Here is a 26,389-nt window from a genome sequence, read left to right as displayed (position 1 = left end):
ATCTATAGTTTTGTAAAGATATAAAGAGGAATGCACAATGACTAATATTGCATTTACCAAATAATATAAATTTCTGCATTCCAAATATAAATTTCACAAGTAAAATGATTATGTGAAAAGTGTGAGGGTTTTCACTAGAATATATTCAGTTATTCATCATGATTACAAGATTTTAAGGCACTCGTACAAATAGTCATGTTTAAAAAAGGATTTATAAAAAAACAAAGTATATTTTAACAAAAAATTAATTATTTTATTTTTTACTTGAATTACAAAGTTTTCAAGTTACTCATACCAATAAAATACTATCTAACATTAATTATAATAATATTTATTATTACTATTATTACATCATAATCTTAAAAATAAATAAGTCTATTATTTTTATTTAAGAACATAGCTATGTATTTTTATTTTCTGATCAAGTTTTCTAACAAATTTTCCATAGTAAAATGGCGCAAATACTGTAAGGTATATTACAAAAAATATAAATTATTCTTTTATCCAGTTATCATGAAGTAAATTATATTTCTAAATTTATTGTTTCTCTTTAAACTTGGAGTAATATTGACTTTTAGATGTTTTTCTATATTTACTGTATAATATAATAGGGGTGGGGAGGTTACGCTAGTTATTAATACCATATATTTTTTAATAAAATTGGTACAGAATTTATTTATTTATAAAAATAGTTTATAATTTCAGTGAAATATTTTATAAAATATATAACATTTGTTGTGCTATGTTAAAAATTTTGTTAATTTTAAAATATTTTTCTTATAATAAATAAACTAGTAAAACTATAATCTATTTATTTTTTACATTAATCTACTCTACTGTATACAGTACTATTATTATTAATTTATTATATCCTTATTAGAAATAAGTACTGTATTACATAAATTTTTATCCACGTAAAGTCTTCTTACTTCTTAGAAATTATTATATCCTTGAAGTTACAATACAAATAACAGTCATCAATATTTTTAAAATTATTATACTAATTTATCTTCGATTGCTATTAAAATAAAATCCATAATAACTTTATAAAAATAAAAAACAAAAAAATTAGGCCTATTATTTGAGATAATTTGCAAATAACATAACCAAAATTTAGTCAATTTTAGATCATTTCTCTATTTTTAATAACATTACAAATTTCTAAAATAAAGACCATTCATAAATTAAGTTAAGAAATTTTCTATAAATCCTTAAATATAAAGAAAAAATAAACAGTAATTGTTGTTTTACTGCTCCACTGTTACTTAAATTTGATGTTTTTTAACTAGTACCATAAAAAAAATTATTTATTGATGGTTTTGTAGCATCATATTCATGGAAATTTTCCACATCATAAATGACAGTTGTTCCAATAATAACATTTTCATAAACCAGATTCAGTTGAACAATTTTTGCTCAATTTTCTTTCATCATATCTCTGATTCCTTTTACAAGTCCCTTCTTTATAACCCTTTCTCAAAGTCATAATGATATTTATCATTTTCAAATGGTAATAGTTTTTTTTATCAGGACCAAAGTTTCTGGGCTCTTTAATTCTGACTAGTAGGATGTAAGTTATTTTATATTATCAGCTCCAAAAATTCACTTCCATAAATGTAAATTTTTTTTCTTATATTGATGAGATGATCCATGATTCTTCAGTACTTTAAAGCCATAATTTGGCATATTTTACACTAAGTGGATACAATACTCAGCTCTTAGTACACAAAAATATGATTTTTACTTTAAACCATAGAATTCAGATGTGAGATCTGTTATAAACTAATTTTTTTCATGATATCCTCATTACATTCCTTTAACAAATAATAATTACTCCCGAGATGATTAATGCAATCAGTTCTTTTGAAGCTATTATCTAGATTTTCAATACAAAATCTTTTTTATTCCATTATTTTCTACCTTGTTTCTTTGTGAATGTTAATTTCCATAGTCTATTGTTTACATCTGTATGTAATATCAATGTCATTTATACATTTATCTCTTCCTTGATAACCATATTTTAATCAGCACCTTGAATAACATACATATGCTGATTACTATTGTGAAGCCTCAATTTCTGAAAAACCTTTTTCAAATTCAATGGTTGATTTGATCATAAGTAAAATATATTACTAATCTTTATTCGTATTATTTTTATTTTTAAGCCCATCCAGACTAAAATTTCTTTTATTTCTTCTAACTTCCAACAACATTCATATTTAATACTGAAACATATTTACTTACAAAACAGTGAGTGCTTTTAACAGCTGTTATTTTTAAAGAAATAAAAACAATAATTCTGATATAACTGAAATTGTTAATTGAGGATCACAATCCTCTTATGTTACTGCTTCATTTTTATTCTTCATTTATATTTATATTATGTTATTTGCAAATGACCATATTCATATTTTATACTGGAATATAGTTTGTAATATTTTTTAAGTTCTTTAAAGTTGTAAGTCTATCCATAAAAATATTAAATAGTTGTAATTATGTGCTCGCGCTCATGTGTGTACATGCACATATGTGTGGAGTGGTCACACTTGTACAGTGGCTATAAGTAGGATTTATAGAGTTTTATGGGAAAATTATTTCTAATTAACAATAATCACAATATTTTATTTTGACTAACTTCGTAATTGTTAACAATCTTATAATCACATGTAAAATAGTTTTTTCTTCTTATTGTGAATGTGTATACATTGAAAGAAAGTACTTTTTATTATTTAATTTAAAAAAAAAATAATGCAAAATAATCAATAATTTTCATACATTTTACTTTTCTGGAAGACATTTAATCTATGCTTGCAAAATTCATTTTTTGTGACATGCAAAAATTACATATTGAATGCAATTGAAAGAAATAGGATGAAAACTCTTAATATGCTATTAATATTGATTTACAAATGCTTATGAATTATTAAAAAATACGTAGTTGACGTGCTAAAAATGGAAACAGAGTAATATACAGACTTTCTTTTTTCACTGGGTTTTTAGTGACTTTAAGAATGGAAATATTTATTTATGTAGAATATTTCTGTTAGTAACTTGATTTATACTTTCATAATCAGTCATATTGAAAAAAAATTTACTGTAGCTCAGAAATAAATAATTATATAGTTAAACATAATTATAATTTAACTGGTATAATAAATGTTATATACATTGAAAACATCTTTCTTTATCTTGTGTTTAAACTATAATTTAAGAAGTAAAACAAAAAATCGATCTGGAATAACACAGGTGAACCTCAAAAGAAATTCAGCTTAATTTAATTACACAATCCAGTACTGTTGACAAAAGATACTCACAGACTCACTCAGACTCATTCACTTACTAGATGCAGGTTCATACAAACAACATTTCAATTAAATTTCTAAGAGAATTAAAAAAGAAATTACAACTTAATCCATATGAAATGTTTATTTTGTTGAAATGTTATCGTATTAATTTTACAGACTATTAAATTAAGAAAAACTTTATTAAATTTTTATATGATTAAATTATTAAAATTTTTTAAATTCTATTAATTTTATTATCATATGCTACTGGAATCCTTGAGTAGATTTTTATAAGAATACTTGATTATAAAATTTCTGCTACAAAGTCAAGTAAATATTGGGGGATAACGGGCATAAAAGACAAGACCTAAATACAATGAAATATATTTTTTTAAAGAGAATTTGATGCTGAAATTCTATATATATCCATTGATGAATTTTAAAAAATACTAGTAAATGTGTTAGTCTAAAATAATGCAGTAAATTTTAATAACAGAACTGATTAATAAAAACAAAAAACCAAACAGTAAGAATAATTAATTATAAAATCTATTCTTAAATAAACAAGTTAAATATTTTTATTTTAATATAAAATAAATTAATGTAATTAAATTAATTAAAATTTTGTAATTTAAGAAAATTAACTGTTTTAACTGAAACTGAAAATTAATTGTCAAGTGTGATTATTGAATTTGGTTTTTAATTATTGAAAAAAAAAAATGATTAAAATTAAATTAATTACTGTTTTCCATTTAGTAGTAGAATCTTTTTTATTGTAAATACATTCATGGAATTTCTGCTTTTTTCTTAGATAATTAACTCAATTCAAAAATTTAAAGTCTATGAATGGGTATATAAAATGAAACATTTGTAGCACATGAAATATATAAAGCTTGACTGTTATCCAAACCCAGAACCTTCTATATGAAAGAATACTCCATGCCATGAAGGTCAATATTTTGTTTGTTACTTTATATTTACAAATTTAAACAACACAAACTGATAATTGTAATGAGCACAGTTAAGATATTATTCAAACATTCTAAAATAAGGTAATTATTTATATTTCTAACTATTACTCATTTCTGAATTTTCTTTGGCATTTTATGTATTTTTTAAATTTATTACTACTTTCTTATTGGAAAATATTTAGAAACATTTTTAAAATTTGCTGATCTCTGTGGTGTAAGAGTACCATCTCTCCATTTGGGGGTTCTGGGTTCAACTCAAGCATGGAATTTTTAAATATTCATGAATATAATAATTAAATACAAAACTCTATACAGAATTCATTTTTATCCATCATTAACATGCCTGTAATGAAGTGTTGTTGCAATATTAACAAATACGTAAACACACCTAAAATTCAAATGTTATCATTACTACTTCAAATATAATAGAAATGAATTAAGTAGATAATTGTACATTTATACATTATTCAGATTGGATATACAAGTAACTAAACAAATCATACAGGTGCTGTAATATATTTAAAAAATTCAATATTACCAAGATCTTTTTTATGACTTCATTTTAATTTTGAAACAACAAATTAAAATTTTTAGAAGATTTTTTCTGTAATGTATTTCTTTTATTTGTTAATTTTTTTTGTAGATTATATGATTATCTCATCAAATATATTAAATTCATTAACCATGACCTAAAGTAATTTTTAAAAAAATATATAAATAAATAACTAAGAGATCTATAAATTTGCATCCATTATGAATCTATATTTTTATTTTAATAAATTAATTATCTACAGTTCGGAGATGTATTAATTTATAAAACCTAATAAAATAATTCATACAAACTTATTTAATCGCAAATATTATGAAATAAAAATAGTTTTAGGAGTATCAGTTTCATTTATTTAATCCATTAAATAAATATTGTTTGAAATTAAAAATAAAACTAGTATAACATTCTATGGTTTTTCTGATAGAATCATCTTATCTTGTATGAATGTACTTTTTATACATAAAATTATTTAAAATTTCAATTAATTGAAACATCAACAAATCATTTGCTTTAGGCACAATGTATAAAAAAATAGTCTTACCCGAAGGGCACTCAATATTTAATTTACATTAGATTTTTGTATCATCACTTTTTTAAGCTCATACTCATGCATGTGACCCAGTTAAAGCTGCACCATCCTCTTCAATCTGTTTCAGTCGGCGTATTACTTGTGCATGCTCTTCCAGCAGACGAGCAAATTCATTCTTACGACATTCTGCTTCAACCTTAAAAAAAATTTTAAAGATGTAGTGAATATATGATAAATGACAATTATGTATTTTGGGTGTTTTAAAACAGATTGAGAAAAGAGAATTTGAGTAGAGAGAACAGTACTAATTATTTCATTTTATATAAAAAAAATTAATATGTATGACTTATTCAACATGTTTTAATAATATTTAATGAAAATCATGTTTTGAAAATATTAATCTAAACAATTATGAAGAATATTTATTTAATTATACTGAGTGATGTAAATTAACAGTAATTGTTGGATACATAAGTAGAAAACTACAACACTAAAATAAAATATTTGTTTATCTTCCTAAGTTTTCATTTTCCTAATCAAGGCTGTTATTTTTAACACTTCACTATTCTTATTTCTCTTCTCTTTACAAAATTTCATCTCACAATGAAAATTATTAGTATATTTTAAAAAGTTGCTCAACAGATGAAGCTGATTAACAGAGTGAAGAAAATCAACTCAGTTTTAACTAGAACCTTTGACATTTTGAAAGTTTACGTGTTTGTAATGTAGCTACAAAATAAAGGAAATATATCCTTAACAATTGGTTGGTGATATATGGTATTTCTGAAGAAAGTACTAATAACATTGCTAGAATAAGATTATTTTGGTTCTTTCTATAAATTGCATATCAATTGTAATCAGTAATTCTCATTTTGTATTTTATTTTAATTTAAATTTTAAAATTCAGTTTAATAACTAAGGTAATTTAAAAAAAAAGTAAACATCATTTTTTAAGTACAGAAGACAGTGAGTGAGGTTTGCTGTGCACAGAACTATCAGTAATAGTAGTTCTAAGATCATTACTTATGATTGGGAAAGTTATTAGCAATTTTAAGATCATTCATTTTTATATTCAAAATCAAATTAAGACTAGTTATGAAATCAAAACTAAGTTATAGAAACATTAATATATTTTATAAACATAGTATATTGATTAGTCAATATTTTTGATTAGTTGGTGATCCTTTAACAGTTTCTACAAAGCTAAGTGTTAATTTACATAACACATAACTCAGAATTGCTAATTCTAAATTTTAGAATTGCTATATATAAAAAAATAAACTAATTTTCTTAAATTTTTAATAAATTTTGTATAAACAATTTTTTTTCAGTATAATTTTTCTCTGAATCATTATTTTTCAGTCCACTGCAGGTACATGTGTTTTGAATTTTATGGAACTGGTCTCATATTAAGTTTCTAAGGTTTCTTTACTGCTCTTTTATTCCCCTCATTTTCCTATTATTTATGCAGTATGCTATAACAATGTGTTCCTTGTTGCCTAATTAACTATTTAAACACCATTTTTCTAACATGCCTGTTGTATTAATAAATTTAGAAGCATTACCTACTTCATTATTCTGCTTCAAAGCATTATTCTACTTCATTTTTAGAATATAATAATTTAATTCACTAATTATGAATATTTATTTGTTTCTGTTTACAGGCATGTTAAAAATCATCTATATCAGCCAAACAAAATGTTCCTGAGGAAGTTCCAATGTGTAACCCCCAAACTGACTAATAAAAAAAAGTTTAAAAAATAACAAAAATAGATATTTTTTCTTTTTTCTATTTCCCTACCACCAAAATCACCTCCCCAGGAAAGTTTTTGATTTGTTCAAATTTACTCTATTAACTGAAAGAAACTAAAAAAATTCCTGAAAAATGTACAACCAATAAAAACCCAAGATTAATTTTGGGGTGCAGGTGAATTATGATGAAATTTTATGTAATATTTTTAAGTATTTTTTTGAATCCTTTGCACTACTACCATGCCATAAAAAAAAATACTATGAATGACAAAACATAACATGACAAAATACTATATTATGGTAAAAAAATTTGGTTAAAAAATATGCAATAAATAAAAAAAATAGCTATTTGATTTTGATGGAAGGAGGGGGAAAAGTTTTTTAAAATGGTAAGATAAGCATGTACACATGCGCTGAACTTAACATAAAGTGGGGTTATTGGCAAAAGTTTTGGAAAATTGACCCCAAAGAAACTATTTGCCCCACCCCTTGAAGGTATTAAGCTCAAATGTTTACCAACAAACTGTCCCATATGTACGAGTCTCTGTACAAAATTTCATTAAAATCAATTTATCCAGTTAAACGTTATTAAGCTTTAAATATGCCAACACATATAGTACATATATATATGAGAATTACCCCCACCTTTTTTTGGTTTTTGAGGCTTCTGGGTCACGAAACATTATGAAATTAAAAAACCCATAACCCTTCTTTTGATTGATTACCATACTTTCCTTCTTGCATTATAACTTTGGAGTACGATGCCAAGGAAGTAATAAGAATTAATATTTATCTTTTTGGTCTTTTATCTGACTGTCTACCAGTGGTGTATGTGACTCTTATGATACTTGTTAAATGGTTTATTAAGGCACTTAAGGCTCCTTTCATAAAAATGTTATGGTTGAGCATCCTTTCTTTTAATGGATGAAGAAGTAAAACATAAGTGAAGTTGAGAATATTATAAGAATATAAAACTTAACTTTGGGGATGATACTTCAAAAAAGAATTCCGAAAATTTATTAAATAAACATAACTTCACATACTTATTCATAATGGCAGTTAATATTACATTAGGTAAATTATCTAATGAAAAAGAAAAAAAAGTCAAAACTTATTAATTTCAAATAATAAATGTTCACTGTAGTCAACTAATTAAGACTTTAGAGAATATAAAAATAAATATGAGGCAATATGGTTTGAAATATAACTTTTTCTCACAATCTGAAAGTATCTAGTTGGGATCCTCCAAATTGAAAATACTATCATGCCTCTCAGGTATCTGTATAATCAGTTTGATTCTAGTTTTAATAATTTTCATTATTCACACAAGGCTGTAAACTGAAAAATAGAAGTTGTATAAAAGAACTTTACACCAAGCAAAAAAAATAATAACAAGGATTGAGGGTAAAGAAAGAGAATACAAAAAAGAAGTTGCATACCTATCTATTTCTGAAATAATCTGTATACTGTATTATTATATACTGATCAGAAGAATTGATTTATTCGTATAATTGGAAGAGATGTAAGACAAGGGTATGGGATGCTATCAAATCTGTTCCAATATTTATTAAATGAGTTACTAAAGTAAGAAGACTGTCATAGGATTACAAGGAGGGCACAGAATAAAAATTGATATGTAGTATGCAGATAATTAAATAGTAATAGCAGAAAGTAATAAAGAATACAAATAATGATGAACACAAAGCTAAAGAAAGGAGATGAATTTAGAATGAGTATAAACTGTGAAAATAACTCACAAAAGTTTCACAACAGTTTAAAGGATGCAATAGTGAAAATATTTTTAAATATTTATGAAATAATACTAATGTACTGCAAAAAATGCAGTAAAGGAAACAAAAAAAGCAGAGTAGTGCAAGGAAGGTAAGCATTCTGGTAACAAAAAAAAATTTATAATTTCATAATTAAATGTTTTATGAAGTACAGCATTATGAAGTATGGTTCTGAGTGTGTCAGTAAGAAAGAAAGAAAGAAAGATGTTTAGAGAAGACTTTCAGGTATGGTCATGGAGGAAGACAGAAGCAACAAAATGCTCAAAGATATTTAATACAGTAAAAGAAGGAAAAACATATTAAGAAATGCAAAAACCCAAATCCCATTTTTCGACTGATTAGCATAGCTAAAGAGTACGATGCTAGGAAAGTAAGAAGAATGTATATTTATTTGTGCATTAGAATAAAGATGAATAGAAGGAAAGATAATCAGAAAAGAAGCAGTAGATCGAGATGAAATGGAATATTCACTGATTTGATGAAAGAAGGAAATTATAAAGGCATGAAGAAAGAAGCTCAAGAGAGAAAGGTGAATAGAAAAAAAATTCCAATTGAGGCCTAGCTTTGTACAGAACCATAATTAATAATCATGAATTTTGTCATCAGATGTATTGTAATTTGGTCACAAATACCACTGGATCAATTATTTTAAAAATATTTTCCTCGCAATCTGGAATCTAGTTTTTGAATAACTACTACCCAGTAACCAGTAAGTTATGATTTTGAAAAAATGCAGTTGCTCATTGCTGGGGAAAATAGTCAGAAGTTAAGTAACATTGTTGCAAAATCAGAAATTAGATTTGTGATGATTTAATATCTTCTGTATACACTAGTCAATTCTTGTATTTTCAAATATGTTTTTCCTTCAAGTATAGTGAATTTAATGTCATGCTATGATTTCAGAATTTGATTTATACTGTAAACTTAATGGTACTGTTTTTAATAAATAAGTGGATACATAAATCAAGAAATTTAAACACATGATGGTGTGAAATGTATAAATAAAAGAAGCCAAGTTGTAATAACTTCAGTGGGTAAAAAGGAAATTTGCATTTTTTATTCTTGAAGGAAAACAAATTACACTCTAGACAAAGAAAGATAAATATAACCAGTTGAAAAAGAGAAAATGTTCATTGAGAAAATCAGCCTTCTTGATTTATGCCTTAACATCATTATTTGAAATGGATTAAAAGGTAAATTTGTTAGAATTTATTTTAATTGAAAATTATTTAATTAAATAGGAGTGAAATATAAGTAAAATAATTATTTTAGTTCTTTTTGAGAACTGGTTTTGAAATAACATCATGAGCAGCAATTGTAATGTTTTAATTGAAAAGACTGATTATGCAAGTTACTATATTTTAATCAAACTATACATCATATCAGTGTTTCAAATATGGTCTGTAGTTGTTAAGTATAGTTAATCAGATAATAAACTCCTTCATCAATGAAAAGACTAACATTCATTGATGATGTTATTTATATATATATATATAATTTGTCTATATAAAATTTATTTCTCCTTAATGTTAATTTACCATTGCAAATATCTAAAAAGTTTGACTTTTTTTTGTTCATATTATTTAGTCTGTTATTCTCTTTTCATTAATAATTACATTTTATATGACTTACAAAGTAGTTTTTATTTTATAATAAAAGTGTTAACTGTTAATGAAAAAAAATTGTAATCTTTGTTGACACATTTGCTGAAAAAAAAAAATTAAACTTTTTTTTATATTAAATTATTCTAGTTTTAGCTTATTCTAATGATGTTAACACAAATTTATATGTTTCTCTGATTATATATCACAACCTCCTAGTCTGTACATATTACTGCATTCAGTTTTCTTAGGGAAAAAGAAACACACACACACACACACACACACATACACACACACACACACACACACACACACACACACACACACACACACACATATATATATATATATATATACACTCATACATACACACACAAATTGATACACTTGTGCTGTGAGTCAAACATTCACATACTTCTTGCCCAAGAGGGGTATTTATTTACTGAGGAATTTTATTTTATTTTAATCCTACATAAATAATGGATGAGAAGTTGTATAAAATGAAATAGATAATAGTTGTAAAAATGAAATAGACATGTGTTCACATTTAGTTTTTAATTTATTTTGATTTTTAAAATTTATTTAGAAATATAAATGTATGAATATAATACATGTGTTGTTGCTTTCCAGTACCTTTGATGACAGAAGTAAACGTTTATAACACTTAATATTATGTTTATTTTTAGTTATTAATAAAATTAATTTGTGGAAGATATTTAAAAACCATACAATTATAAAAAAAAATAAAAGTGCAGATTTTTCTATGATACGTTTAGATTTAAATTCTCTAGGCTCTTTTTAATACTTCCATTTACATTATTTGATAGATGTTACTCTGATGTTTTGTTACCACAGAAAACTCAAAATTTTGCCGTGTAATATTACTCTTTTTTTTAAATTCTATTAAGAGATACTCATTCTAGTGTTTTTTTGAAAGTTTCTATCTCTGATGATTGAAAACTGATCAACAAGATCCTATTGTTAGAATCCTGATTTTCTTATTGCCCTTTTCTGATTACCATGTAAGTTAAAAAATAAGAAACAGGAAAATACTTTACTTTTGGTAAGCCATTTCTGAACTTTCTTAAATCATTTCTGAATGCAAAAACTATAGAAACATTTTTGGTATATCACTTAGCCCTTGGTATTGATTTCAACCAGAGTTATTATCATTGGCCCCAAAATCACAGTACAGAATTGGTGTGGAATCATCAATAGTAAGAATTACTATTAATATTTATTGTTTCGATAACTGCGAAACGTAGATGACATTACTGTTGGCAAGACAATAACAGAGCTAAATAACATTCCATTCCAGTCCAGCTTCATTTAAGCTGTTAGATTTTAGTTGCTTTCAGAGAGATCTGACTATTTTATCAGATTAGGATGCCTCTATTTGAAACAAAATGATTCATCCCAGTAAAAAGTAATTCTGAATTTAATTGACAATGTAAGAATTGAGAATGTATGCTTGTTACTTCCCTTGTGCAAGACTTTTGCACATACATCTATTAGAATGGTATCTACAGTCGCCTCAGTACTGTTATGGTTAATGATTAAAGAAAGATCTTCATAGAGTTTTAATCTTCATTAAGAGTGAAATTTATGTGAAAACTCAACATAAATTTGGAGTGCTTTGTGGTAGCAGAGAGTGAAAAATTATTCAGTTGTAATAGACTTGAAGGAAAGTGTTGAGTGATGTATGAAGATATATTAATAGTTCCAGTAACATCAATAATCTGCATTTTCAACAATTTGATAAAAAAAAAAAAAAAAGAAGAAATATTTGTGCTCATTGAGTCCCTCATTAATTGATCATTGAACAGAAAGGAAAATTATCTAAACAATGCAACATTGTTGAAATACAATTATTGTTGAAGACAATGAAATACAATCAAACAATGAAGTAGTCTATTCTCTCAGCTATCCAAAAATAGTGATATAACCAAAAAAGCATTAGTGATCTTTGCCTATGATCACTAAGAAAGCATTTCAGTATCTAAGAAAATTTGGATAAATAAATCTAACAACAATGTTTCATTTTGCAGCATTTTCATACATGCTTTATTTTCACCCAAATGATGAGACACAGAATGAAACATATGAGACAATAATATTTAAAAAAAGGATTTTGTAACTGTTAAAAATAACAAAATTAAAAAAATCATTGTTTGTAATATATACATATATTTACATATTTTTTTTTGCATTTGCATACAAACTGGTTTTTTTTTTAATGAGACAGATGTGTTTCAGTTAGGTACAATATTTTACAATAGAAAGGTTAATTTTTGAACATCACAATATTACTCTTACTTTTTTATTTGGTCTTTGTTGATTATAAAACCTTTCTTGGTTGTTCTCTTAGTTCATAAAAACTTTTACAGATTTTGTTCATGAAGCTGTCTACAGGCAGTTGACTCTGATTATGAGTAAGTACAGCTGTAGAGATTGCAAAACCAGTTTTGTGATTAACACTACAAATTGGTAATTTATCTCTCTTTTTAAGTTGAAGACAAAGTTAGTTACATTTAACATGTTACCAGGTGTGTAAATATGAAACTGGAATTTTTTACAGAAAATACATGTTTATTGTATGAAAATGATAAAAAATATTTTATTCGAAATATTGTCCATTGCTAGCTATATATTTTTCCCATCTCTCTGACAATTTATGAATGCCACGCCAAAAAAACTGTTGCTCTTTTGAGGCAAACCAGTCATCAAGCCATTTTCATACATTTTCATAAGAAGGGAAGCACTGCTCAGCAAGTGTATGTCCCAAACAAATAGTAGTTGGATGGAGCCAAGTCTATTGAGTAACCTACATATGAAAGTATTTCCCAACTGAATGCCTCAATTGTTTCCTTGACCAGTTTTGCTGTGTGTGATGGTGCATTATCATGAAGCAAAATCACTTTGTGTTGCCTTTTTTGATATTCTGGCTGTTTTTCACACAATTCTTGATTCAAATCAATCATTTGTTGTCGGTAGCATTTAGTAACAGTTTTGCCAGATTTTAGCAGCTCATAATAGATCACACCCTTCTGATCCCACCAAACACAGAACATTGTCTTCTTTCCATAGCGATTTGGCCTTGAAATCGATGCTGATAGTTCGTTTAGTGTTACCTATGATCTTTTATGCTTAGGATTCTCGAAATATATCCACTTTTCATCATTTGTCACAATTCGATGGAGAAATGACTTTCTTTTGTTCTTGGCAAACAGCATTTCGCAAGTGGTTTTTTGGTTTTCTTGCTGTCTTTCATTCAGTTCATTTGGAACCCATTTTCCCATCTTCTGGATCTTTCCCATGGCTTTCAAACATATGGAAATGGCTTCTCATGTTACATTTAATTGATCAGCAAGTTGTTTTTGTGTTTGAGCATCATCCTCATCCAACAATTCTTGTAATTCGCTATCTTCAAACTTTTTCGGTGGTTTTCCATGTTCTTTGTTTCTCTCATTAAAATTGCCACTTTAGAATTTTTTTTTTTTAAAGCATTCCAAGCAATGTGATTTACCAAGAGCATGCTCACCGTAAGCTTCGACAGGCATTCGATGTGATTCTGCAACAGTTTTCTTTAAATGGTAACAGAAAATCAATGCTGTTCACAAATTGTAGTTTGTAGGTACAAAACTACAATGCTAATTAAAAATATGCTGTTGTATGAAACTTATATTGTTGCAAGTTGAAAATCTTTGTCAGCTTTCAAAGAAAGAAAATGGCACCAATTATGCGGTTTGATGGTAAGGTCAAACATTGACAGCTAGGACCATCTATGGGCAAATTCTGGTTTCATATTTAAACACCTGGTATATATATTTTCCTGAGTTTGAATGGCGGGCAGTTTTCCTATGTTAAGACTGTATATACTATATTTCTCCTACTAGGGTAAAAAAATATTTTTTCAATGTTTGTTTGTGACTGAAGTTCTTGGAAAAGACTTTCGTTTTTTGCCTCTGAGACTAATGTTAAATATTGCTTCAGAGAGATGAGATGAAATGAAAATTTTCTAGCATATGAAAATGTGATGCCTGACTGGGATTCGAACCCAGATCCTTCGGATGAAAGGCCAAGATGCTACCTCTTGCACCATGAAGGCCAGCTCTTGGAAAGGTCTGGTCTCATAAAATTAAACATGTAAATGTTGTATAACAAGTCACTTATAACTGAATCTATCCTATTCATGTACATCAAAATTTTTCTTGAAAAACCATGAAAACTCTTCAATTCCTCATGATAACACTTAATTCCTATTTGCTAAACAAATTATTATTTTTTTTAACAACTGTTCTGAGTTTTAAATTATCATGTACATGAAAAAAAAAAAAACTTCATTTTATTGTGATTATAATACGGTTTATCACTGCTATGTTATAATTTAAATATATATATATATTTTTTATGTTTTTTTATTTTTTATTTACTGAATTGTTAAACATGTATAAAATGCTCAATGTAAACATTGTGTGTGTATATATATGTACACATATATTTCTATTCAATTATACTTGATAAATATGTAAGCTTATCTATTGCTTTTAAAGGCTGGCTAATTTTACAATCTTGGTTGATTCTATTGAAACTAAATAATTGAGACTAATATTAAAAGGATTTATGAATGAGGCTTGGTTCTATTATAAATGATCCTTCCTGTCATCATGCTCATTAATCTATCAATCTTTAGTCAGGTTTGAAATTTCTTTTATCATATTGAACTGATAAATATAATACTGTCTATTTATTAAAAAAAAATCAATACCAGAAAAATAGTTGAAAGAACTCGATATTTCAACATACAGCTTTGTTCTCATTGTTTATGAAACTGTATAATCATACATGGACACAAAAGTATACTACATATAATATGAAGATAAATCTACTCCATAACAATTGTTTAATATAAGGGTAGTTTATTGAAAATATTTTTAAACATTTTGACGATAATATTTTTAAATCAATTTATTTTTTCAAATTTGATTTCTGAAATGATTTTTTTCTCAGCATGTGTGAAACGCACAATGGAAATATTTTTAGGATAATAATAATTAATAATATTAAGATAATAAAATTTTCCTAATATTAAATTTAATAGAAAAAAATATTCTTAATTTAACATAAAATAATTTTAAAAATCCTTCAGTTAAAAGTTAAACAAAGAACCATCTTTCGAATATTTTCATTGTGTGTTTCACACATGCTGAGAAAAAGAAGCATCAGTTCAGAAATCAAATTTAAAAAAAAATAAATATATCTAAAAATAATATTATTAAAATAGTTTAATAAACTATGTTTAATCTTAAATGTGTTAAATATCTATAACTGGCTTGGTATATAAAACAGGCTGACAACCACAGTTATTTCTGACTCACGACTTACACACACAATTTAATTAAAAATATTTATCATATTATTTAAATATAATATTTTTTCGTTTATTTAATTCAGTGATTCTAACTAAAGCGCGCGCGCATACAGTATTTAATTCGCGTGGGTGTGGTGGTACTAGCGACGACGGTCGTCACTAACTAAACTAATGTAATTTAACAACTTACATAAACGAATTTCGCTTGCGCGGTCGGCAGACTAGTGTAGCCCCGAGGCTTAACACAGGTACCGAGTCAACCAGACGATCGATTTCGAGATCCAGCGAGACCGAGTTACTTTCTTACACTTTAAAAATTATTCATTTATTTAATTCTACCGCTCACCTATAACGTCACAACATAGCGGGCTACTACAACAGCATATTTTGAGGTGGAATGCGAGTTTGCAAAAACCTACTTTTCCAAATATTGTTATTTATAATTGTTAATAAAGAATTATAACAATAATTGGCGAAATTTCGAAATGTTGAGGATGACTTTGCTCTGCAGCTTCACCCCCTTGACCTTTTAAATTGAATTTAATGGCATCAATGCTCCATATATAAAAGTAATCTGACCAATTATTGTCAAAATCGGTTCAGTAGTTTTGGAGATAAAAGGTGACCATCGAACACACACACACGTACATAAGTCCATTTTTTTAATATTTTTTTTTATTTTTATATTCCCACCTACTCCTCTGGAACGGATCTACAATCAAGTTTGACTCGCGCCAGAGGAGTGTCCTTTACTCTAGCTCGCCTCCCCGCCCGCCGGCTGTATGTCCGGCACGGCAGGTCAGTTCACCGGTTAGCTCTTTTATTTATTTTATAGATATTCATCATACACTGATTACTGAGAGTCCACCACCCTTGTTCTCTCAGCAACAGTCACCCCTATTCTTTAATCTCTCTCTTTTTTTATATGATATACCAACCCAACCAATTAGTTTAAAACTTAAGCCATGGAGTCCTCAGGTTTCTTCCCCTCTCTGCCATCCACGCAAGCACGAACGAGCATGAGCTCCAACTTCGGCTGTCCGTCATCACAATCGAGCAAGAGCACCACCTTAAATTACCCGTCAACAACAAACAGTTACCTTATGACAGTTTTCAGTATCTTTTAACAAATTTTTATAAACTTGCAAAAATAATATGCCTGTGCCATCTTATAATATAAGAAACACAAAGTTTAAGAATCTATACGTTCCTTCACCACTTATCCGATAAAACCTACAAACCAGAGCTCCATCATCAGCTTCCTCTCAACAACAAACAATTTCCTCTTTTAAGCTATATCTCAATATTGCCCATTCTCTCAAATATTGACAAACGGAAATCCCACCTACGACAAGCCGTCATCAGCGAGCGGTTTCTTCTTGACGAGCTTCCTCATCTTTCTTCTTTATAACTGCGGTTATAAACGACGAGATCACATTAAAGTTATCCTCGTTAAGTAGCATTTTATCCACCACATTCTCCGTAGATAATGGCCCTATACGTCTTACACAGGATTGCCTGCTTTCAGTCCAACGGTTACATTCAAATACTACATGTTCAGGGGAATCATATGCCCCACAGTAAGGAGAGTTGTTGTTATCTACCCTTAGTCTTGCACATAAATAGGACCTGAACGACCCATGCCCTGTAAAAAATTGCGTTATCCAGTAATTTATGTCCCCGACTTCCTTTCTATCCATGGTCGGATCAAAGGTATCAAACGATGTGTCCATCGTCCCGTGTTGGCTACATCCCAACGATGTTGCCAATTACGCAGCATCTCTTCATATGCTTCTTTAGAAGGTTGTCCACGTGCTATATTCACTCGCATCTCCGCCAGTTGTTTAAGCGGAGGAACTCCTGCAATTACGAGTACTGCCTGGAGACTGAAGAATATGCGCATATCACTCTTAAGCCCATGCGCCGTTGAATTCCTTCAAGGGCTCTTCTGTTCTTGTCGGCACGCAGAGCTCTTTCCCAGACTTGTATACCGTAAAGTAAGATGGAATTAACTACGTGAGCGTAAATCTTACTCTTCGCAGTTCTGGATCCAGTCATATTACCGAGTAATCTGCTAAGATTTTTGACCGTGCATTCAGCGCGTTTACGTATTTCATTCACGTGTGCCGTAAAACTCCTCCTCTAGTCAAGCCAGATCCCTAAATATTTGGCTGAAGTCTGTTGCTGGACAAGATTACCCCCTACTCGGATTAGGATGTCAGATATTCTCCTACGGCCTGTCATGACTACGTATTTTGTTTTACCATGCGAAAGTTTTAAGCCTTTAGTGGACATCCAGACTTCTGCCATTCGTATCGCTACGTTTGCCTTCTCCAATACCTCTACTTCAGTTTTTCCAGTAACAACCAAGGCCAGGTCGTCAGCAAAAGCCACTGGGAAAACACCCAGAGAATAACTCAGCCCGAGAATTCCGTCATAGACCAGATTCCAAAGGAGTGGCCCCAAGACAGAGCCTTGAGGCACTCCACACGTCACTTTGAAGCGGAAGCAGGATCTACCCTGGTGACAAACAACAAACCTATCCTGCAGGTAAATCTCTCAACGCTTGTAGGATCGCATCCCATTTCAGCGAATTAAAAGCATTGCTCACATCAAGCAATATCACAATTGGTATCTTCCTAGTGCGCCAAGTACCCGATGCCGCTTCGTCCACCAGACGCATAACTGTCTTAACAGCACCCACCGTAGAACGCCCCTTACGGAAACCAAACTGTGCGTTAGAAAGGCCACCATGTTCTACAATCGCATTTTTCAGCCGCAATTCCAATAATCTCTCTAGGAGTTTGCAGATGTTATTGATCATGTATATAGGTCTATATGCTACTTGTAAGTAATCGGTCCCCGGTTTCTTGACAAGGGCCAACCTGGACTCTTTCCATTGCATTGAAATACAACCATCTCTCAGGATCTTATTCATGATATTAAGAAGCTCTGCAGGCATCCTCTCTGCTAATATTCTGATTATCTCGGCTGGAATGCCATCTGGCCCGAGTCCCTTATGTAGCTTCAGTCTTTTCGCCGCCATTAATAGCTCACTAGCGTCAAGAAGTTCAAAGTTATTATCCACAATCTCTTCCCGAATAGGGTCCGCTTGCTGAGGAAATAATTCCTTAACAACACGATGGATCTTATCGTCTGTTAAGCCAGGTAATCTCTTCCCTAACTTGTTGATAACAATTTTAAAACCCCTGCCCCATGGATCAGCATCTATATCTTGACACAGTCGCTTCCAGCAACTGGCTTTAGCCCTTTTAATTGATGCATTATATGCATTCCTTGCTTCCACGTATACCTCACGCGCAGCATCCCTTAATCTAACATTCTGCCTACCCGATCTTTGGTAGGCTCTTCTTGCTTTCCATGCTGCCTTCCGTAGTTGTTCCAAATCAGGCAACCACCAGTAAGCATGTTGCTGCCTCCGGGGATAAACTAAGACCCCCGCTTTTCCGCATTCCTCTTGAACTTGTTCCACAAAGTCTTCGGGGGACATATCGCCAGCAAGTCTTAGGATTATTCTGTCCCTAAACCGTAAGCATCCTTTGTTGGAGAGATCAGCCTTCCCGACATTACACGAATTTCCCTGGATCGGAACTCAATTGCTATAAATAGATGGTCCGATAAACTCTCTTTATTAATAATCCTCCAATCAAAGAAGTCGTTAATATCAGTACTCGTTGTAAAGGCTAAATCTATTGCCGAACACGTCATTCGTCTACGGAACGTCATATCTTCACCGTTTATACACGTCAGCCCTAGTGTATTAACATACTCACTCAGGTGAGGCCCTCTTAGACTGTTTACAGTTCCCGCAAATTTGGGACTTTTGGCGTTAAAGTCTCCAGCGATTAAGACCTTACGACCTCTATGCCTCATAACTTCTCCTGCAAGATTTTCTAGGAATACTACAAAATTATCTATTCCCGCATTTGGAGAATTGTAGCAAGAAAATACCACGATTTCACTGAGGTCGGCCCATATAAAACCGTCACTGCTGCCACTGCTAATTATAGGGATCCCAGACATCGGAAAACCAATAGCTGCTGTCGTTGTCGTATCCACTAGCCATCCTGTTCCAGAAGTAAGATCATAAGGAGGTTCTGACACAAAAATGACGCCTGAGCGCTCCGTCAAAGCGGTGTCCCACGATAAAGCCAATGACTGTCGGCTCCTATTGCAATTGATTTGTAGAAATCTTATTTTGCAACAGTACACCGACCGGTCCTGTGGACCTCCTTACCACATAGCATGCACGTTGTCAGGTCTTTACATTGTGCTCTGTGATGACCCGCTTTTCCACACCCGAAGCACAGTTGCGTACGGTCCACACCCTTGCAGGTCGCAGAGACGTGGCCGAAAGACCAACATCTAAAACATCTTTCTTCCGGTTCTCTTATGTACGCTCCACAATGAACCCAGCCGATGCGAACCCGTCTTTCCGTTAATTTTTTTGCGGCCCGGAAGTTCGTGATTACGGTGACGTTTTTAGTTTCACCGTAAGCTTGTCTTATTGACGATAATTTAAAGTCTTCATCCTCACCGAGTACTCGCGATAACGCAGTGGTTATTTCTTCTTCTGTTGTATCCATGGCTATGTCCTTAACATGTACCACCGTCCGCCTGCTTTCACGTGACCTGAGATCAATTTTAAGATCTGCCGCCTTGGTTTTCAATAACGTTTTCAGCTCGGCAGCTTTCGTTGAACCTTGGACCCGAATATATAAATCATCATTTACACCTTTCTTTAGTGAGAAAATATCACCCATTTCTTCTTGTGACACCGAAGACTTGACAGTCCGTAATAAATCCGCGTAGGATCTTCCCTGCGCTTTAACAATAACAGTACCGCTATCAGTTACCGCGGGTGTAGTTCTTAAGACCTGTTTTACTTCTTGACGCAGTCCTTCTCCTGGTCGGACATAAATCTTAATGTTTCCCTCCTGTTGACGAAGCAAGTACAATATAATCTTACGTAAGCTTGTCCCGAATTTGCCTCCAGGAAGAACGAAAGTCGGCACTGCAGAACTACTTACAACTCTTTTCAAGGCAGCTAATATCGTCTTGAGTAATGGCTCCTCATGCTCCGATGAGTCATAAAATATTGTATATCGCATAAATTGAATCGTAGAAGCATCACTACACATTATAGTAGAGATATCTTGCTTAATTTCACCTGGTTTCGCTTGGTACCTCCTAGATTCTTGAACGCTTTTATTTTTCACAATGTCATGAAAATGACACGTGTCACCCTCCTTGGATATTCTTCTAGTTGTACAAGACGCTGCAATAAATCAATAGGCCATTTCCTATATAGGAGGCGTATCAGATCATCGTCCGATGTTATATCCGCCATTATGTTCACTACTTGACTTTGGTGTGACAATTCAGTCTGACTCGGAATCTCATTACATTGCTTCGGATGTGAGAGCTCATAAAGAGCCCTTACCGAGGTTCCTAAGTCTTTAGCTAATTCAAAAATCTTAAAAGCGCATTCTTTAATTTCTTTCTTAGTATTAGTGCTTTCATGCACTAATTTCACTAAATTTCCAACTTCTTTCATCAACTGATCAAAGTCTGTGCCCTCGGTAGAATCACTAACTGTGCTAGCTTCAATCTCCTCTAGTTTACGTTTTTGAGGCTTATCACCAAGGGCCTCCCTTCTCTTGTCTCTTTGTGGAAGCGGGACCGTCCGTACACTAGGTGTAGTCTGCGGAGACACGCTCTCCAATTGGCTCACAGACTGTTCCTGCTGTGATACTTCCATCCTAACAGGGGAACGAGCCAGTGTTTTTTTAGGTTTAAAACATTTGTCAGCCATCTCACAATTCAGTAAAAGCAGATAAAATTATAAAATATTAAAAATCTAACTCTCACTCAATCCCAATTAACTTGATACCCCACTCACTATAATCGGAGGGGGTCCAATACGGTGGTCAGGGGGTCACTTACTAGAAGCAAAACTAATAAAACTAAGTCTATATATAACAAGATTAAACTTGACTTCTATTCCAGTAACTTATAAATTAAAATATTTATATACTAACACACTGCATGTTAATAACACACACACAAATGCAGTTAAATGTAAATAGTTTACTCACTACTATACACAAGTAAGTAACACGCACAGTCTTAATATAATAAAGTAGCTTAATATTATATTTATAGGTCTCTTATCAAGAGATAACGCAAACAAAAGAAATAAATTTAACTCTGTTCAAGCCACAATAGCTTATCACTGTAAGCTATTGTTATTAATAATATAAAGTAATTATAGATAACAATTTATATTAAACACCTGCATCCATAATAATGTAGAAGCAAGCAACTCTGAACCTTATTGAAACTCAACACAAAGTTTTATACACTATTAAAAATGTAAAACACACGAAAAAACACTCACACCTACCTCGCGCACTCACAAAAAACCACCAAAACAATACCAATAGCTCCAGAAAACCTCTGGACCGAAAATTTCTCCTAAATTCACTAGACTATAACCAGTTTCAGTACCGAAGTACGGAGCCAGTTACAAAGCAACCAAACACTCTGACGTCGAGTCAGACACATGTACATAAGTCCATTATGTACACATAAGTCCACACGTACATTAACATCCGGAAAATTTCCATCCCGTTTTTTGGGTTCGTTAGGCGTCAAAACGTCAAGATTGCATATCCCAAACTGAACCGATTGTAATACTTTCCCTTCTAGAATTACAGCTCTGCTTTAGCGCTATCTAGACGAGAATATAAAACCAAACGTAATTAAGTCCTTTAGATTCTGTTTTGTTGTGAAAAAAACACTCTGTAACAGCTGCTGATGTATGATAATGACATGAATTTTATTAGACGTGTTTGAAAAAAGTGTCAGGTTTGATTGAAACTTGAACACAGAATCTCTGAATGAGTGCCACTGAATTAATCAGCAGAATAAAATTAAAAAAAAAAATTTATAAAGAAAATTTCACTTACGTAAAAAATTCTTTGTGAAAAACACACAAATTATAGATATAGATAAAAATGATATCCTAAATATACAATAAAAATATAATTTCTTTGCTTACTTTTATTTGTCGAATACGGGCATCACATTGCTCCTTGCTGAAAGGCCGGTAATCTAAAGTTGAATCGCTAAGCAATTTATGTAATACTTCTTGATTCTGATTCTGATTTTCTTCATGTGCAACATTTCTGGCATCTACATCATCCACTACAAGACTGCAACAGAAAATCCAAGAAATTTTTAATTAGGTTTAAACTTTTTTAAGTTTTAAATATTTATCAAATTATAAATATCGTATTTATTTTGACATTAATAAAAGAAATAAAATTTTTATTTTTCTGTTACCAAAATATCATCGGTTGCTATTTAGAATTGTTAGTTGATGTACATTATATCCGTGTATTGTAAATGTTTAAAATAAAATTTGTAAAACATTTTAATTAGAATAAAAATAACTACATCTGCGGACTTGTAATCAAAATTCTCAAGTATTGAAGGGTCATTCCAAAAAATAAAACAAAAATGTACACGTTTATTTTTTTTACCGAGCTTCCAAAGAAAAGTACGGTATAACTTTCAGTCGCAAGGTTGGAGTGGGGGGGGGGGGGTGAAAATAAATTTTCCTTATGTGTTGGGGTATGTAGAGTACGAAAATACCATTCATTTAAATTATGGTTACCTTATATATTTGTAGGCCTGTGTATAACATTTTGTGGGACAAAAATCTCCCAAAACTATTTGATCAATTTCATTAAAATTTAGATATACAACTACAATTTAGATATTATCATGACCATTTAGATATACTATTAATGCATCTGAAGTTTTGCATGTAAACAATTGATGAAGATTTGGTTTTATTTTTAAAATTGATGAAGATTTGTCGAGTCGTTTTTGAGTTATGTTCAATTTAAGGTCGAAAACTTAAAACGGGACAAATTAGAAGAACGGTTCGTTTCGATGCTGAAAGTTGGAACGTTGATGCTTCTTTATCTGAGGTATCTATTGTTAGCGAAATTGTTCGTCGTATTCAGATAGTGTTTCCTACTTTGAGGGTCATGACGACTGGGTATGTATTTTTATTTAAGGGTTATATAGATTATAAAGTGTTGTATTTTTCATACGTGATTATGCAGTCAGTCACAATGATGAGTAAATTTTTGCGTAGGGTCTACTGGTTAATCGAACGTATGTAGTACGTTGTATTCTGAAATCAGTGAGTTTCTGACTGCCAAATAGTGAGGGCCTCGGAATTTTAACTTTTTCTTGTTAAATTAGTTCTTGTATTTTAATTTTCTTGTTACAATACATTAAAATAATTATCTTTTTTATTATTTATATTTGTTATTTTTTTAATTTAATTTTAATTTTCTTATTCATTGTTTTTTACTTATTTTTAAATTCGTTTTCATTGTAAAATTTTATATTAGAATGAATAGATAATTTTTCAAAATGAAACAAAATAAAATAATGTCTGTCTGTCTTCTTGCGGCACAAGAGTTTTTTTTTAATTGATCGTTTTCAAGATTTTTTGCTTTAAGGTAATTCTTATGACTGAACAAAATATAACGCATAAAATAAGCTTCCATTAATAACATTTTTAACAACCGCTTCTGGCGTTAAATAAAAATTCAACTGTTGTATAGTATTCAGTAAAGAATTTGATGTACTGTAATGTGATTCAGTCATTTTATATTTTATTTTACTATTAATTTTATCAATTTTCACATTTTTCTTTGGGTTATTATAATTATTATTACCTTCGGTTTGACACTTTTTAACAATTCGTTTAGTTTAAGTTGACGAACAATTCAATAAACTGTATTATTTGTTACATAATATAGATTTTATTTCATTTTTACTTCCTTGTACGAAGTAAAGGATGATCGCGAAAAATTTCGGTTTCCAGATTTCAACGGATTTATATCATATCTGAATCCATTTTGACTAGTTTGTATGTACGTATGTATCTCGCATAACTCAAAAACGATTAGCTGTAGGATGTTGAAATTTTGGACTTAGGACTGTTGTAACATCTAGTTGTGCACCTCCCCTTTTGATTGCAATTGACTGAACCAAAAGTGTTCAAACAACCCCAAAAATTTGGATTTTGGACTATTTCTTAACTGTATTAAGTCCTCATTGAAAGCTTTTCAACGACATGTCATAAGTGGTACTTACTTTCACTGTTTCCAGTGTTATAGCCAAATAAAACTTTAATTAATGAAATATTTGGATCTTAGGGGAAGGCACATCGGTTCGAATCAGACTTCATTTCCTTTTTTTGTAAGTTTTTTTTAAAATTTAAATATATATAAATAATTATTAACTTCTGATTGTAACAAAATTTTACGATGAATAATAGTTAAATAATAACAAAAAAAAAAACAAATATGAAAAAATATCAGTTTTTAATGAAATAAAATTTTATGTACTTTTCATTTTAAAAAATGTTGTGTGTGTAATTTAATAGGTGTGAAAGGAAGTCATATGTTGTCCGCATCAGATTTTTTAAATCCTTCATTAGACTGGAAAGTATTCCATTAATTAAAGAGTCTAAATATTAAAATTATTAATTTTTTGTTAATATACAAAAGACGGAAAATTCTAAATACATAATTGAAAATGGTATTAAAATAATATGTGTAGAGTAAACGATTGTTCAACACCGCTGGTAGTATCATAAGTAACGCAATCGTACAAACTATATCCACATAATTTGTTAAGCTTTATTATTATTAACAGATTTCGACCTAGAATATGAAACTGGATATTAATAAGGGTTATGTAATTTTTTTATGAAACGCTTTATAGGACAATTAATTGTGCTTAGTGGATTATCCGGTGGATAGGAACATATATTTATTTTAACCGTAAACCGTAAATTGTAAACGAACGTACACTTTTTCGATAGCGTGAAAAAACCGATCAGTGTAATCTTAAGTTTTTTATTACTAAATCTTCTTATATGCTTACATTATATCCTCAGCAATCGTAATAAATCTTTCTTTAGTAATTGCTGTAGTAATTTTCAAGATATAATAAATAACAAACATGGATGCATCACACATACTCTTTATCTCTCTCTCACTCTTAATATATCTCTGTCTATGAAACATTCACGCACATATATTTTCTCTTTCTTTATATAAATATTACAATATGAATAACCAATTTTAAATCGGTAGTGAAATCATTAATATCATTTACTTATGTTACGTTCCGATTTGAATTCTCAATTTAACTAATGATAATTAATTTTATTTTACTTGCGAAAACTTAACGATAAATTTTTAATAAGAAATTATATAAATTAAATTAAATTAAATGTCTACCAATGCAAGTATTTTCTCGCTTTGACAGTTTAAAATTTAAAGAACAGTTCAAATTAGCAGAACGATTTTGTGATGGAAGTTAATTTTATCGCAAGATAAAATAATTAGTTAAGTTATTGACTACACAATTAATATACTAATCCGGCTACGCATTCAAGCACACAGTTTTTCCATTGGAAAATT

At 30.0% G+C, this 26,389-nt stretch overlaps 1 protein-coding gene across 2 annotated transcripts in view; it reads right to left on the bottom strand.

Moving 5' to 3' along the window:
* Positions 1 to 233: 233 nt before the first annotated feature.
* Positions 234 to 26,389, bottom strand: part of LOC142325346 (uncharacterized) — a 336,660-nt gene continuing 310,504 nt past the window's right edge. For both annotated transcript variants that reach the window (XM_075366994.1, XM_075366995.1), the window contains 2 exons: positions 22,933 to 23,086; positions 234 to 5,530 (listed from right to left, as the gene is read on the bottom strand). In XM_075366994.1, coding sequence (XP_075223109.1) covers positions 5,411 to 5,530; positions 22,933 to 23,086 — 274 coding nt within the window. In that variant the 3' untranslated portion in view covers positions 234 to 5,410. The remainder of the gene's footprint in view (positions 5,531 to 22,932; positions 23,087 to 26,389) is intronic.

This window comes from Lycorma delicatula, chromosome 5 (genome assembly GCF_047948215.1).
Source record: "Lycorma delicatula isolate Av1 chromosome 5, ASM4794821v1, whole genome shotgun sequence".
In the NCBI taxonomy this organism is placed as follows: Eukaryota; Metazoa; Arthropoda; class Insecta; order Hemiptera; family Fulgoridae; genus Lycorma; species Lycorma delicatula.
The sequence above is the reverse complement of the archived record's forward strand: the minus strand, read 5'-3'. Positions and strand labels throughout refer to the sequence as shown.